Here is a 17,458-nt window from a genome sequence, read left to right as displayed (position 1 = left end):
TTGCTTCTGAAACCACAACATTGCATTTTTTTAAAAAAAAGTCTTGTGATCTCCTTTTTATTAAATAGAAGCTTAGAAACATATATTTGTGAATATAAATAATAAACTACACCAAAGAAACTAGTCTATTAATTTTTTTCCTGTTGTTTTTAACTGAATGATTATTTGGATAGAAATTACTATTATAGTTGAGTAGAAATTTTTGTAAAATCCCTACTGGAACTGCAGTTTGCCCTGCAAATAGCTTGTGACATTTTGAGCACTTAGCAACTGAAAGAAGAAGCTCTATGAGAAAATGGCAGGAAATGTATGACACCAAAGAATGCATGTTCATATACAATATACTATCAGCTTGCATTTGGAACTTCTGTTAATTTGTGTAAACATTTGAGTAGAATGTTAACCATAGTATTTATATACATGCCTTCTGTATGTCCAATTTGTTCTTCTGACTACCCATAATATTAGCTTTCTGTCTCAGGTATGTTTAACCATTTAAAGAGGTAATATTCAGCCTTGCCCAAACTGGGTTTATTTAGACATAGCAGGCTTCAACTTTTAGATTGTTTCTAATTCTATTGGAGATACACCTGACATCTTATCTGGGTTTTGATCCTGGATTTCATAGTGCATTCTTTCAATATATACAGAGAAATGATGAGTTATTTTAACAGACATACAGAATTAATAGGATTTCTGTTATAGGGGCTACCAGGAATGGAAGGACCTAGAGGAAAGCCTGGGGCAGATGGCTGCAATGGTACCAGAGGTGATCCAGGGCTTCCAGGAGGAGACGGATGCATTGGACCAAAAGGATCACTTGTGAGTTGAAGTTTACTAGATCTTATACAGTTTGTGATCAATTTATAAATGCCACTAATTTGTATATCTATCTTCTTAGGTATACTGGACTCACTTCATTGTCCAGAAAAAGTGCATAGAGATGTGTTTATATTGTAATATGTTCTGTAATATGTTTATGGTAAAAAAGCACCAATTCAAATGAATGGGTTTGCTTAATGACTGGGGTATACGCTTAAACAAACAAACAAACAAAAAGGCTGGAAAATTACTTCTGGTCCTATGGTGCCTCCACTTACAATTAGATTTTGATTCTAACTACAGACATAAGTCAAAGACTGCATGCATTTTATTGTTTCAGCTTTTGTGTGCAAACTTTCTCTTTTTGTCATGATTTTTAAACATTTTTTATAGGGTATACCTGGCCAAAAAGGAGAAAAAGGAAATTCCATACATACTTTCATTCAAGGAACAACTGTGAGTGTTATGTCATTTTTTAAATAGTGCCTCATGATAAAGAGTTGTGTAAATAATTTTAAATATGTAAGAGCCATGACTTACACCCATAAAGATTGCCATTGGTTTAGGCAAGATTTGTGTTATTAATATTAGGAAATTCTAAAAGTGTATGCAGGAGTTTAACACATGCAGCTACTATGAAAAGGAATTTAATCCAGGTTGATTAATCATGAATTCATTTTCAATGTTTTTTTAACCATGAATATATTTTACATCAGTGGTAAGATTAAATTTTTTTTACTACCAATTCTGTAGGCATGGCATGGCTGATGGACATGGCTTGATGGGCGTGGCAGGGGAAGGATACTGTAAAATCTCTATTCCCTCCCCACTCCAGGGGAAGGTTGCTGCAAAATCCCCATTTCGTCCTGATCAGCTGCGACTCGGGAGGCAGAGAATAGATGGGGGTGGGATCAGTCAGAGGTGGTATTTACCGGTTCTCCAAACTACTCAAAATTTCTGCTACTAGTTTTCCAGAACTGGTCAGAACCTGCTGAATACCACCTCTGCTTTAGATGCACACTTTTGAACTATATTATTATTTTAAAAGGATGAAGACTTAAGTCACAGGCTTTTATATTCTTTTTATTAGGATTTCTAAGTGGAAAATAAAATGTCCAGATAAACATTGTCTTTTAAAGTATATCTTTATTGATATAGTTTATTGTGAAGGTGAAATCCTATTCATACTTATTTGAAAGTGAGTTTTGTGGAACTGTGTGTTTTAATTTGGAATACATACATATAACTAGACAGATCAAAACTAGTTTTAATATTTATATGGAAACATTATGGGTTCTTAAATTATCTGTGTTAGCTTATCTGTGTTATCGATGGTTCTCACTCCAGTATAAGAATTGCAAAAAAAAGTAAAATAACCCCAAATAGAATAAAATATTTGATTTTTTGATAATTAATTAAATTGTTCAGATAATTTACATTACTTAAACATATAGGCATTTATTTTGTGCTTATTCTTTCTATGTAGCTCTTAGTTTCCTTTTTTCCACATAAATCATTAAACTGTAATAATTAATTGTTACCAGTAAGTATTATCTTTCATCTAACATAGTGATTCTGATTGCAGGGAGAAAGAGGGGACCCTGGACCTCAAGGCGCGACTGTAAGCTCCTTCATCAATTTATATGGAGAAAATACATTTGTTTCACTTTCAATTTTTCTATCTAGTTTGAAATTCTCTCAAGTTTAGTAACCCACAGCACAGTTCACCACTTGCCTTCCCAACAATGTATGTAAGTGCCAGGCTTAGACTTATGTAAGAATCTGCATATTGGTAACTCAGTTTGTTGCCATCTTAGGGATTCTTAGAATGATCCCCATATAAAAGTTGTAATTTGTAAACCATACCTTGCTACCTTTTTAGAAAGAAGCTAAGAAACTACGTTAATAATAAATATGAGAGACCATCAAATTGTTGAAGCACATCCTCTTTTCAGCTACAGGGGATTGCCTCCTTTCAAAGTTCCACCTATAAGGATTTGTTCATTTGTTTGTTTTGGCAACTAGACAGAATTCAGAAGGGTATAAAAAGTCTTCATTCTTTCATTGTGTTGCTTGCCTTCAAAATAACATGTTGCTGCTATGCACTGCAGATGCTCCAAACGGTGGGCAAATTCGTGATTAAATTATTTCACACTATTTTACTCATTATTGCATTCCCCACATAAATATTCATTTGTCTCTGTTGCATTTGTAATTTCTGACCAATAGCTGAGATGTTATTTTATTTATGTACTGCAATGGTAGTTAGCTTTTATCCTAGAACATTAATCATCCTAAGAATAAATTAGTTGGTTGTGCTAGTGTTTGGACTATTTTATTCTAACAGTTCCTAACAGTTAAAGAATGATGTTAGCGGGTAAGTGGGTATGTTATGAGAGATTTTGCATACCTAGCACAATTTTCTCCAGACGGTAAACAGAATATTACTTGTTAGTAGTAAGCATAATATTGTGTGGTTTACTTAGGGTCCTAGAGGAAAAAAGGGACCCAGAGGTCCATCTGGATTTCCAGGCCACCCAGGTGAACAGGTATAATTTTAACATTTTAATCACTTACTTAACTGACATCATGTTAGAATCTGCCTGTATTTTATCTCCTAGTTCACACGTAATCAATTCCGTAGGAGTAACAGAAATCATCTGAGAATGGATGTTCCTTTCTGCCAATAATTCTGTTGGCAGTTTACCCATTCTCTTTTTAATCAATACAGAGTTTATTGAAAATTATTTTTCTTTGCTTAAAGTGTAAAAAGTAAAGCTTTTTGTCTGCAATAAAGACAATCAGGAAAAATAATTTCTGTGGAAGAGATGTTTGAATAAAGCAATAGTGCAACATATTAGTAGGGAAAAGAACAAGAACAGGACAGAAAACCATTTTCCTCATGAATATTTCCAAATATTTCCAACCCCGACACACATTGCTTTCAAGAGTTGGGATTATATAAAAATTAATCCAATACCTCCAGAGAGTTCCAGGTCTGATTATATCAAAATTCTTATTTTCACAGGGTTTTCGAGGTCAGCCTGGTTTACCAGGTGATCAGGTGAGAGATTTTTGTTCTTGGAAAACTTTATAATTTCTTCATATTGATACTTACTTTTGAAATTTTCATTTTTTTTAAAACCTAAATTTAAATAACTGATATATTTTTATATAAAAGGATATACCAATACTCTACATTTAATGGATCATGGAGACAGGGGACATCCTTTAAAACTGTAAATATATGGTTTATAGAAATGTAAAATTAATCTAAATATTTGCAGTAAATCCTTGATTAACAGACAAACTGACAAAGATTTACCAGACATCAGTCCATTAAATGAGCGTGGGGCCCAAGTGAAAAAATATTTATGTTGTTCCCATGTGAATTTAGTCTATCATCTAAAGTGAATATATTTTTCTTCTTTTAATATATTGATATTTCATCAGGGGAATCCAGGAATTGGAGTGGAAGGACAAAAGGGAGAGCCGGTAAGAAAAAAAGTGCATATGGGAATTGAACATTGAAATATTTAGAAGTTACCAAGAAACTGCAACTTCAGATTATTGATTTTCTTCTTCATAAATTGAGCAGTGTGTTTTTTGTAAGGGGCTAAATTTGGAATGGATAAAACACAAGGAGAGCTTTATTTTAAAAGAAGCATTGAAATGTATTGTCATTTTGCAAAGAAATAAATTATATTTAATCTTCTGTTTAGTCTGAATAGAATCTGAGGTTTATTTTCAAGTGAACCAGATCTAATTTGATCACTACTAAATCTCTTGTGACATCAACGTTTTTTGAATAGTAATTGATTAGCAAATTGAGTATAAGTCAACAATTTTAAAGTTAAATGCAGATTTAAGATGCACCATAAGAATTTTCCATATTATAAGAAGCAATTGTTTTATTTTATTCTGGATTCATTAGACCCCTTATTGAGCATTTGTCCAGTTATAAATATTGTGTTTTAATCAGGATTGAGAAGAAAAAAATCTGGAACATGTTTATAGTAAAGCAATGAGACAGATGGATATGGCACACTTGTAATACCTGAAATAATGTCAAATTAAAAAAACCAAGTTTCAAGAAGACAGAATGTGACTTAATGTTAACCAACTGTCAGAAAACTGTTTTACTCTCCATTTAATTGATATGTTCAAATGGAAGTTATAGAATGAAATTATTTCAATTTGGATTTCTATTCTGAGCAAGCATTTGCAATCGGTTGACTAAATGGCTTCTTTCATAACTATATTGTAAGGATTCTATTGTTCTACTATATCTTCAGCAAGCAAGGAAAACTTGAATGTCTCTATTATTTCATTCTTTAATGGGTAGGTAAATTAATAATCATTGATGTTTAAAATATGTTGTACATGGAAAAAGAGATGACATAAGAAGGAAATGTCAGGGAGGAGTTTTTGAGCTGCAGATTAGGGAGCTGCAACTCACTTTTGTTAGGCTGTTCACTCTATTTGCTCTTTTCATTCTTTGTAGGGTGATGTAGGACCTCCTGGTTCTCCAGGACAGCCATTACTGGTTGGACCACCTAGTTCTAGACTGTTAAAGGGAGAAAAGGTATGCACATTATAAAATTTATGATTACGAGTCAGTAATAGGAGTGGCTGAGAGGTGGAGCTCTCACCTCACAATCAGGAGGCTGTGAATTCGATCCTAGGTAGAAGCAGATATTTTTCTCTCTGGGCAGACTGAGAATGTATCTGTTGAACAAAACTCTGCATTGGCAACAGGAAGGGCATCTGGCCATTAAAACACTCTGCCACCTCCATTCAGTTGCCCAGACTCTGCCCTGAAAACAATCTTTGCAAAAAAAGGTCATAAAATTGGTTGCAATCACCCAGCATGACTGATGACCCACTTAATAATCAGCATGATCGATAACCATAATTCATATGAGATTCATATGATTGTCACTATTTATAAACCATCATCAACGGCAATGATAGACAATTTGTGACACTCCAGAAGCTAGGAAACAGGCCTCATGGTGAGGATTCTGGGAATTGTACTTCAGCAATTTATGAACATCATAGGCTGCTTACATCTAACCTATAGGTTAATATTATGTATGAACCAGGCTATTATGGATTATTAAATAAACAATTAAAACAAATCATGGATAATTGTGTAACAAATGAAATAAGTCATTATTCCCTGTATCAAAACAGCTTCTAGCAGGAAATAATTTGTGAGGAAAAAATATTTAATCTTTTCAATTTATACTTTTTAAAATGAATGCATTGCAATACAGGGTATGGCAGAGTTGAAATGATACTATTTAAACAATATTAAAGCAACACTTTAATCTTTAGGGAATAAAGGGAATGCCTGGATCTACTGGCTCAAAAGGATTGCGTGGCCATAAAGTAAGTGACAAGTTTTCATGAATATAACAGATAACAATCATTTCATCATGCTACTTGCTAAGCATGTATAGTTACATGTTTTTAGTTACATGTATACTTACTATTATGTAACTGCATTTTATCAGCTGCCAATTCCTCTGGGTAAGTTGTGTGTTAGAGTTGACTTCAAATTATAATACAAGAGATATTGGGGAAAAGAATGCCATGGTCCCAAATGGTATATGGTATAGAACAGAATACAAGTAGAAAACCACTTGCAAATGTATAGAATAGGAGGAAAATATACAGAGTAGGATTTAATTAGACACATGGTGTACCTAATTTAATTTAGCTTAAACATTTAATTAGGCAATTTTTTCCTATGGAAAAACTGCAGCTCAGCTATATATTTCTAAGCCAGTGTTTTTTTGAAGATGTGTTTGGGGAATTCTGGAAATTGAAGTCCACACATCTTCAAACTGCTAGGGTTAAGCAACACTTCACTAAATCTATAAAAAATTACTAGAAAGGGTGCACTCCAGTACATTAACTGTTCTTGGTTAACTCCTTAAAGCCACCTGACTTACATGGCATTGTAGCAATGGGTCTTTGGAATTAATACGATGAGGCTCTTGTTTGTTTTTTCAGAATTAGGAAAAACATAGGCTCTCTTTAACAATATGCTGCCCTTCTAATTCTATTGGAAATAAAGGGCAACCAATCTTGAAATTATGTAACTGGTGTATTTTGAAACATAACAGGGTGAATTTAAAATTGGAGACAAGGGTGATAAGGGGATTCCTGGTTTTCCTGGAAAGCAGGTAAGAAATTCCAAAATGCTATCTTTATCTCATTTTAATAGTGTATTTTTTTTTTTTAAAAGGATACTTTCTATTATCTGTTATGAAGAATTTTTAAACAATGATTTTATGGTATTTTTGCAAATTGATATTTGGAATGCTTACTATATTTTTCAGAGTATAAGACACACCCTTTTCCCTCAAAAAAGAGGTTGAAAATCTGGGTGCGTCTTATACACTGAATACAGCATTTTTTGCCTCCCGAAACTCCACCCCTTCACCAAAATGGCCATGCATAGCTTTTAGGAGTCTTGCAGAGTGCACCTGGGGGCTGGAGAAGGCAGAAATGAGTGAAAAATGGCCCGGTTTTTGCCTCCCAGCCCCCAGGAGTACTCTATAAGCCTCCTAAAGGCTATGCATGTCCTTTTTTTGACAAAAATGGGTCCATTTTCATGAAAAATTGGCCATTTTTTGCTTATTAAGGAGGCACCCCCCAGGAGCACTCTACAAGCCTCCTAAAGGCTATTCATGTTTTTTTTTAAAAAAAGCAGGCCCATTTTCGTGAAAAACGGGCCATTTTTGGGAGGTCTGCAGAGTGCAAAAACTTTTTTTTTTAATTTGCCTCTTCAAAACCTTGGTGCGTTTTATACTCCAGTGCGCCTTATACTCCCAAAAATACAGTAATGTATGAGCCATCAGTTAAGCATTGTGAAAGAAGCTGCCACTTCTATTTTAAATCCACAAATACAACTAAATAAAGGAAATTCTGCCTACACAGGCTATTTTGTTTTTATTTTCTTAATAAGCAAAATATTTATGTAGAGCAATATTTCTCAAACTTGGGAAGTTTAAGATGTGTGGAATGGTTGTGGAATTCTGGGAATTGACATCCACACATCTTTAAATTACCAAGTTTGAAAAATATTGATAGACAAAAATAAATTTAGCCAGCAACTAGAAAAACAAAAACATTGATTTTTAGACTATATTTTTAATGAATGAGTACAACATTCTTTATTGTGGTTAAGTGAAAGTATTTTATAGAGTCTCATTTATTTGTCATTTATACAGTGTTAATGTAATATAATGTGAACATGTAGACATTAAACACCGTAGCATGAGAGAAACTGATCAGATTACAGCATTGTTCTAGTGATTGTAATATAACTGATATATTGATAATGCCTGTATCTGTAGAAAAGTACAAAGAATATGTTAAAGCGTTTGGATTATCAGATGTACAACTTTAAAGGGGAGGAGTGTCAGGTACTGAGGATTTAATAGCTGCCAACTAATGTAAGGTTGTAAGGTGTAATCAGTAAGTTGATGCAATGAGGATGATTCAGCAATACAGGTATCATCTGTTTAAGTCTCTGGTCGAGTCCACACAAGGCATTTACTATTTTAAGAGGAATCTATATATAGGTGGCCATCGGAGGGTATTACTCTCTCTTTTGTCGTGTATCTCATTTTTTCTCCTTGTATCCATAGGTGAATGATAAGGGATTTATCTCCATGTATATGTCTGTATATAATTGTATATAAACCACTATTAATTGTATAGAGGCTCTGTGTGCTGGGTGCTGTGATTGGCTCCCAGGTTTACCTCATAATAATAGTCTCGCTGCCAAAACTCTGATATAATCTGGCCTATTTTCTGCTACATATTAAACAATTCTAACCAATGTTTTGTTTCATTGGAAAATCTTTTTTTTCTTGAAGTACATTTTTTGTCAAATCTTATGCTATCTTTTTTTTTTCTCTTTAATTCCTCTAGGGAATTCCTGGCTCATATGGTTCTCCTGGTTTCCCAGGAAACAAGGTAGGTACAATACATAGAAATTACATTGCTTATCTGTAGGATTTTATTAAAAAGATGGAATAATACACCTATGACTGGGTAATTGGATGAAAACAGGGAGAAGAAAATAAGAGTAATTAGACAATTGTCACAATACCAAAATATAAAAAGTAGAGTTTTCAGGAAGATGCACTGATGCTTTTCAATTTTTTCTTAAATGTTCTAGAGATTAGAGAAAGTCAAGTTTAAAGTTTCATCAAGATGTCATCAAATAAACTGAGTTAGCAAAAAGAGAATTGTGTAGATTTCTTATTAGCTATTTTCAAGCTATGGAAATGGAGGCAAAAATGACAAGTGTTTCAAAAAGAACAAAATCTTATGCCTATTAAATAAAAGCCTTTTCCATGATAAATTTTATTCTTTAATGTGCTGAAAGTTCTGACTTTCCATTTAATATAATAATGTGGTTATTAATGGGGGTTAAGATTGTTAATGGTTACTAGTCAGGTGGCTTGTATGTAATTTTCAAAATCAGAGGTATTGTATGTTTCTCTGAAATACAGTGTCTGGGGAATTAGAAACTTAATAACTTTCTTACAGAATTATCTGATTACCATTGAAACAGGATCCTGAATCAGATAAGCTTTTTGTCTTATTTTATTTACTCCATTGTAATCAGTGCAAAGGCTATACCATAGTTTTATCCAGTTGCCATGTTAATAATACACACACCTTGCACTATCTGTGAGGTATGCAAACAATTTCCAATGGTTCATGGATTTCTAATAACTTTAAATTTACTTCATTTTCTTAAAGAATCAAACACATTCAAAAATTTGTTTCAGGGTAAAACTGGAACACATGGAATTCCTGGTCAAGATGGCTTGATAGGCATTAAGGTTAGTTATATTTAAATTTGTTGTTACTTTCATCCCCTAGCCTTTGTATACCTAAAGCAGGGGTGTCAAACTCAATTTCATTGAGGATCACATCAGGATTGTGTTGTACCTTGGGGAGCTGGAGTATGTGTGTCCGGGGGCATGGCCAGGGTGGGCATGGCCAACTCAACATCACTCATCAAGGCTTTGTTTTAAGCCTCCTGCAGCCTCTGCCAGAGGAAACGAAGCCTGGGTGGGCCACGTGCGGCCTCTCTGAGGTCCATTTTCGCTGGCAGAGGGCTGCAGGAGATTGTCGTCACTGAAAACAGAGCCAGGCATGTCATGTGCGGCCTCCCTGACTCCATTTTCATTGGCAGAGGGCTTCAGGAGGCCCTCGTGGCTGAAAATGGAGCCTGAGTGGACTGCCCGTGGCCATCCCGAGCTTCATTTTTCCAGGCAAAGGCTCCATGGGTTGGTCATTTGCTGTTTCCAGGGTAGCCCTGCAGGCTAGATCTAAACACCACACAGGCCGGATCCAGTCCCTGGGTCTTGAGTTTGACACCCCTGCCCTAAAGCAATGAAATCAGTTATTATTTCAAGTTTATATTTCTACCCATCTTTATTCAATACATAGCATTGCATAGCAATGCAATCAGTTATGTTATTTGAAGCAATTATATATAATTGATGAAGCTCATCATTTATCTTGTATTCTAGGGCAGTGTTTCTCAACCTTGCCAACTTTAAGATGTCCTGCGGCTGGGGAATTCTGGGAGTTGAAGCTCCCACATCTTAAAAATGCCAAGGTCAAGAAACACCCCTCTGGGGAAATGTCACTAAGCATTCCCATTTTTACAGGGGGATCCTGGAGACATTGGGCAGCCTGGGCCACCAGGACCTCAAAGAACTCCACTCACTGGATCAAAGGGTTAAGCTAATCTAGTTACATTATATTCATTTCTCATAAACCACAATAAAATTCAATTATTGTAAATGCAAGTATGCTTTCAATTATCCTGTACAGGTATTCAAGGAGACCCTGGAGATCCCGGACTTCCTGGAGAGAGAGGAACAGATGGAATGCCTGGTTCTGCTGGTGGCAAAGGAAGGCAAGGGGAAGATGGACTCAGTAAGAAACATTTTAGCTATCTTATTTAGCTAGAATTAAATAGTACCATCTGTTTTCAACTCTTTCCACAGATGCTATGGAGACATATTCTGAAATTTTATATATAATTTCTTGCATAATAGCTAATGCTTTGAATTATTTTAGCATGATTTTAAACAAAAAAATAGTCACCTTTACATTTTTTTTGCTAAGGCATGCTGCCATATCTTCTTGTCGATATTACTGCTTTTAAATGTTATTGTCAGCCTGCAGTTTTCTTTTGGATTACTGTGCCTTTTTCTATTGTGGGAAAATGGGAGGGGGGATTGTACGGAGCTACTTACTGTGTAGCCAAAACAAAATTCCTTCTAGAAAGCCAAGGTCATCCTTTGTCTCTGCACCTCCACACCTAACCGGAACTGGATGGGTGGAACTGCCAGCATGGCAGTGGGAGATTGGACCATGTGATGAAATTGTGGGTGTGGGGCAAGATCTTGAACTTTCAACTAGGTGGGGAAAACTTGGAAGCTTTCAGATTCAGGTTTTCCCAGATGTGCCAACATGGCTCTCTTAATAAATTGGAACTTTGAGCAATATGTTGCCTTGGACTCTTGATTTATTTTTGGATGCTATTTGGAGCCCTGACAGTTATTTAATTTCCTTGTTTAAAGAAAGTAATTGTGGGTTATAGTTCTCTTCTCTATATTCTACAAGGTTATGTAATTAATTCCAATACCATGTTAGTCCTTTTTTTTTAGTGCTATGCAGGGTTTGGGATTTGAAGGCAAAAGGGAAGATGGCTGCATATTTTCCTGAGATGAATAGATGCTGCTTATAGTGGCAACATATCCTAAATAAAGACCAATTTGCTTTATAGAATTGCAGATATGTGCAAGGTGCACATTCTGAATGTTCCAAAGCAATTTCTTATGGTTGCATTTAAAGCATTGCCCTACTGTAGCTGTTTGCTAAGTAATATGCTCATTAACTTTTTGTAACTATGTTTTAGGTTGGGAGTGGGTGGAATTGATTATGTGAAGTTCTTGGTGCTCTCTGAACTTGATTGCTTGTTGATGATTCACTATCTGACTAAAAATGTCAACAGTTCTGCTGTCTGTCAGGTTTACTGCCTGTTTTGGATTTAGACCAAGCTAAATCCAAAAGCACTAGGGAATTCCTGGCAGCTTGGCAATCACACCAAACAGTCATCGATAGACACATAGAGATAAATCACATTTACAGACCCCATGTTCTACATGGGGCTAACCTTGAAAGGTATCTGGAACTTCAGCTGCTATAAAATGTGATCATGCAGGCAATTTTAAGCACCCAAAGAAGGGAGGTTTCATTTGTAATAAAGTTCAACTAATTTATACATTTCTGCATATGTTGGTTTAGATGTCAGTTCTGGTTGGTTCAGCAGGAATTTATAACTGAGGAAATGTGGAAAGGGTTGTACTATCATGCATCTATCTACTACTAAAATGTATTTCAAGAGGCTATAGTAAAGTAGAATGTGGCAATCAAAACCATTAAAACTTTATAGTATAAAACCTATGGGGGGAAATCTAATCTATGTATATGGGAAATCAAGTATAGGAGTCTACACTTGATTGCAAGAAAGCAATTAATTTGCTTTCATTGATGTATTTGGAAAAATAGTTAAATAAAAATTGGAAGTATTCAGAAATTAAGGCAACTATAATACAAATGGAATTATGTTAAAATGTTCAATAAATGAACAGTTCAAAACCACAGACTGCTTTTGTTTCTGATATATAATCATTTCCCTTTCTTCCATAGGCTTTCCTGGTCCTAAAGGTGCATTGGGTGTAGAGGGTCCTCAAGGCTTCCCTGGTGGCCCTGGTCTTCCAGCTCAGTCTAGTACATCTCCAGGAAGGCCAGGATCTCCAGGATTACCTGGTTTTCCAGGAGTACCAGGAAGACCGGGGTTGCCTGGACCACCCGGTAAGAGAAGTCAAATGTCAAAGCATTGCATGAGAATTGAATGATTAGTATTTCCAAAATATCACCTGACAGCAGCTAACATTTCCTATAATATTTTCCCTAAATCAAGGAAAATGAATGCATTTTAACTAAGTAGAACACAGGGGTGGGTTGGTTGTTGTTGTTATTTTGCTAAAGAATCAATCTTATTTGTGTGTGTGTGTGGTGGCAAGGACAGCTTAGGAGCAAGCGTATTTTATGAGACATTTTTATTCCACAGTAGTTATCCTTAATTCCATTCCCACTCTGCCTGTCCAAATAGAAAGAGAACGAGAGAGGATATGTGTAGTGTATTATTTAGGACACTGGGCTAGGAGCAGGAAAAACCAAGATCTAGCCCTTCCCTTGAAATGGGAGATAGTTGATTAATTTGGGCTCATTCTCTCTCAGTCTAGACTGGGAAATAAAAAAAAACCTCTTGTCTACCAGACAACACTGGACCAATGGAAGATTATGGTTTACAACGATCAATGAAGAGTCCCCATCTTACAGTAGATTAATTAACAACATCCTTAGAGATATGCGACTTATTTGCAGTGAAATAGGCAATCAGATGTGTTTCAGACTTTATTCAATATTTATCTATGGAGCCGTGGCACGACAAAACCGCGCTCGACTAAAGCGCGCCCGATTAAACCGCGTCGCTGACGTCATTAACAGGGCGACAACAGCGAGCGCAGAGAAAGAAGGGCGCTTTAAATAGCGCTTTGAAAGCAAGCCGATTCAAGTTAAGGTAAGGGTTAGGTTTAGGGTTAGGTTTAGGGTTAGGTTTAGGGTTAGGTTAAGGGTTAGGGTTAGGTTTAGGGTTAGGTTAAGGGTTAGGATTAGGTTTAGCGTTAGGTTAAGGGTTAGGATTAGGTTTAGCGTTAGGTTAAGGGTTAGGTTTAGGGTTAGGTTTAGGGTTAGGTTAAGGGTTAGGTTTAGGATTAGGTTTAGGGGGGTTAGGTTTAGGTTTAGGGGTTAATTTTAGGTTTAGCGTTTACAGCGTGCTTTTTTCTCTGCGCTGTTGTCGCGCTGTGATGACGTCAGCTACGCGGTTTCATCGAGCGCCCTTTAGTCGAACGCGGTTTTGTGGTGGAACCCTATGGAGCTACTAACAATTAATGGTAGTGAATGTTGCTGAAATGTCTATAAAGATTAAGAGAAACTGAGTCTATTGCTGTTTCTGTCCTGTTTCTGAGGCTGGATTTTGATTGGAATGGAAAATGAGTAAAAATTGTGAAAAAAACAAAAGAAAAAGTGCAGATCAAATGAAGGCTTTTTCAAGAAAGTACGCCCATACCTCCTTCAAAAAAGCAGCATTGTGTCCTCCCCTAAATGAATATTTACTGTCCTTGAATCCATCTACTCATATCCCACTTAGCTTTTTAAAGGAAGGCCTGCTTATCCGCCTCAAAATGGCATGGATCTAGTTCTCCAGTGGCACATTTCATTCCATCAGAATTCTATCCACTTCTATCCTGGGTAACATAGAAGATGCCACTTTACTTGATGCAGTGAGTTCTGCTTAACTGGCTTCCAACCCAAGACCGGAATTGGTTTATTAATTTGTACACCACCAATTCTTTGGCCTATGTGGTTTATAGCAAGAAAAGAGATGAGTGACATTTATTGCACCACCACAAATGCATCCAATGATGTACTTTCTGTCTCTAAAAGGGCTTGGGTTAAAGTGTTGCTGGGCAACAGTCTGTAGAAGTAATCAACATGGAGAAGAATTGAGCACAGTTAATCTGTGTGTTCCAGTTGTCTTAAGACACATAAACTCACTATTTTCAACAGTTGGAAGGGATCTTGGAAGTCATCTAGTCCAACCCCCTGGTCATGCAGGAGACCTATACAAGGGATTCAAACCACTGACTTTTCTGATTGACAAGCTGAGCGTCTTAGCCACTGAGCCTCCTAGTCATTTTCTTGATCATGTTAACTACAAATGATAAATTTAAAAGTGGGAAATAGATTTCCAACTTTTCAAGGTTAAGGGAAGGTTCCCTTACTTATGGTCTTATCATTGCCTCTTTTAGACAGAAGGGACATAGTCATCCCACAAAAATGCTTTACTTCCCATAAATAATAATCAGCATAATGATAGCTCTTTGCCTCTCTAGGCATCCTACTTATATTATCAAGTTCCACAAGCTGAAAGAAATCTGAACAATGAAGCAAGGAGTTACTACAGTTCCATTAATATATCCAGCTCCCAAATTGTAGACTTTATCTACAAAGAAAATGCAAAAATCTCACAGTGATTTATGGACTATTCAGATTCTTCCTTCCCAGCTTCTTGATGCAGCAGTTACTCTACAATGTAGAAAAGCAATGGCAGCTATTTATATGCAGATGCAAAGAAGACAGAAAAATATGAATTCAAATGGACTTTAGTCTGTGCTCATTCTTAGAAAGCAGTAGAGCAGGGATAAGTTTGATTTTTTTTAATGACAGTGGGAACCCCCCCCCCCAATACATTTATATTATAAACCTGATTATTTTACATCTTCAAGGTGTTGCCTGTGAAGGGAGAGGGTCCCCTGGAGAACCAGGAGCTAAAGGTCCAAAAGGACCACCGGGAGAAAGAGGTGGAAAGGGAGTGAAAGGCAAGTATATGCCCCCCTCACACACCAAGTATTTAAATATTATGATAGTTAGTCATTTATGTCCTTAAACCAGCGCTCTTCTGTGTATCAAAAAAAATTAATCAGCCATATTACTGTGTTTTCCCGACCCCCAAAAGAAGCACTTGGCTTTAGTTTCGGGGAGATCTTATTATTTTTGAGGTGCAAGAGGTGGTGAGCGTGGTCATTTCATGGCTGCTGCTGTGTTGCAATATTTTTGGGGAGGGCTTTTTTTCAGGAGAGGCCTTATTTTAGCGCATGTGCTCAAAAACCCGTTTGGGTTTATTATCCAGGAAGGTCTTATTTTCAGGGAAACAGTAGATAATAGCAAAGCCATTCCACTTTTTCTGCCATGCTCTTTTTCCTCTGACCTCCTGTGTCCCTTGAGGAAGCATTGTACCCACATTTTCTTCAATATTGCCTATGATTTTGAATATCTTTGTTAAGGTCTGTGATTGTATGGAAGTGAACCAAAAGATTTTTTCCAGAGCTCCAAACCAGATGTGAAATTGGAGAGAAAGACAGAATAAAACAATGTAAACAAACAGTGGGTGCATCCTCCAACAAAGTTTATTTCTCATGTCGGAGGGTGGTAGAGTTAACTGTCACTTAGTTTTCTCACTGGGTTTATGCTAGGTGCTTTGTTTATACAGGAAATCCAGGGAACTGCTCCTGTGGGCTTGGCCCTTGTGGTCCACCTGGCCAACAAGGTCTACCAGGGATACCTGGGAGAAAAGGAGAAGTGGGAACACCTGGAAAATATGGAAGAAAAGGTGATCCCGGTTTTCCTGGTAGAAGAGGAAGACCAGGGCCCTTAGTGAGTAACTGCTTTTTAAAAATTATATCAAGCTAATTAATAGGAGAAAACATATAGACATGTGTGCAAGAGTATAAATATGATAACATGATCTCATAATTAATAATTATAATTAAAACAAAGGGAAAGGAAGAAAAGATGCTGGATAATTTTTTCAAAAGTCTTCTTGACCTTTGCTCCTTGTCAGAAACGATCTGGTTTACAGTAATCCCAATTCAAATGTTAATAATTAACAGAAATCATCTGTATATTGCTGAAATCAGGTCTCAATTTCTCCTTCACTGTTGTGCTATTAGTTTAGCCAAACGTGATGTCCGCAATGTCTACAATTCTTGATGCCTTGGCAGATTCCAAATATTGGGGAAATGGCCAAGAAAAATAAACCCAATAACAATAATCAAGCTACAGATTATCTAATTATTGTTCCAATATTGTATGTTTTTCTTTTTAAGTTTTACTATTTTATTGCATTACCTGAAGTACCTTATAAATAGAGTATAAATTATACTTTAACAAATAACAGTTTAAAGATTCAATCAGGTTTAGTTGGAAGCAAATGTTCTAGTAGAACTGAATGTCATGAAAACAAATCATTAAACAATACCTATAATCTTCCTAAGACATTACTACTACATACTGTGTCATGGAAGAAATACATTAATCAGTGTGTTGTCTTCTCAAACAGAATAAATTTCTCATTAAGTAGAGGGAGAAAGTAAGCAAGCACCATACTCTTTTTTTCCATGCTGTTCATTGAATAAGTTTATAATTGCAATATTTTATTAATTCAAATAAATAATTGAGTGAATTTAACAATAACCTGGGTATTTTTAAATTTCAAAGGGATTGCCAGGTCCGTTTGGACTGACAGGTGAAAAAGGAGATAAAGGTGACCCAGTTGAAGTAAGGATCAAAGGTAACTATGCAAACTACTATAATTATAAGATTTGAGAACTGCTGCTTTGACATCTCCAAATCTTGTACTGCACTTGGGGGAAAAGGAAAAGGAGGATACAGGTAAAAGCAATGGGGTACTTGTGTGTAGCTCAACTGCAATTATCTTAATTAAGCATGATGGCTACATTCTCCCGTCCCACATTGGGTCATATATTTTACAATGGCTTGTTTAAACTACAGATGCCTGATACACCTGAACCAGGTAATTTTGAGTTCATCTTGGTTTACCAGTATTAAACAAGAAGACTGACAAAAATAACACAAAATGAAATATTAAGCATGA

The 17,458-nt window shown here is 36.0% G+C and overlaps 1 protein-coding gene across 2 annotated transcripts in view; it reads left to right on the top strand.

Moving 5' to 3' along the window:
- Positions 1-17,458, top strand: part of COL4A4 (collagen type IV alpha 4 chain) — a 78,354-nt gene that overhangs the window by 20,311 nt on the left and 40,585 nt on the right. For both annotated transcript variants that reach the window (XM_032225331.1, XM_032225332.1), the window contains exons 7-23: positions 706-822; positions 1,216-1,278; positions 2,408-2,443; positions 3,309-3,371; positions 3,851-3,886; positions 4,276-4,317; positions 5,327-5,407; positions 6,163-6,216; positions 6,957-7,016; positions 8,773-8,817; positions 9,642-9,695; positions 10,533-10,602; positions 10,699-10,803; positions 12,586-12,750; positions 15,291-15,383; positions 16,055-16,218; positions 17,062-17,134. In XM_032225331.1, coding sequence (XP_032081222.1) covers positions 706-822; positions 1,216-1,278; positions 2,408-2,443; positions 3,309-3,371; positions 3,851-3,886; positions 4,276-4,317; positions 5,327-5,407; positions 6,163-6,216; positions 6,957-7,016; positions 8,773-8,817; positions 9,642-9,695; positions 10,533-10,602; positions 10,699-10,803; positions 12,586-12,750; positions 15,291-15,383; positions 16,055-16,218; positions 17,062-17,134 — 1,321 coding nt within the window. The remainder of the gene's footprint in view (positions 1-705; positions 823-1,215; positions 1,279-2,407; positions 2,444-3,308; positions 3,372-3,850; positions 3,887-4,275; positions 4,318-5,326; positions 5,408-6,162; positions 6,217-6,956; positions 7,017-8,772; positions 8,818-9,641; positions 9,696-10,532; positions 10,603-10,698; positions 10,804-12,585; positions 12,751-15,290; positions 15,384-16,054; positions 16,219-17,061; positions 17,135-17,458) is intronic.

The sequence above is a fragment of the Thamnophis elegans genome, chromosome 10, assembly GCF_009769535.1.
Source record: "Thamnophis elegans isolate rThaEle1 chromosome 10, rThaEle1.pri, whole genome shotgun sequence".
Classification (NCBI taxonomy): domain Eukaryota; kingdom Metazoa; phylum Chordata; class Lepidosauria; order Squamata; family Colubridae; genus Thamnophis; species Thamnophis elegans.
Note: the sequence above shows the minus strand (reverse complement) of the source record. Positions and strands in the feature narration are given on the sequence as shown.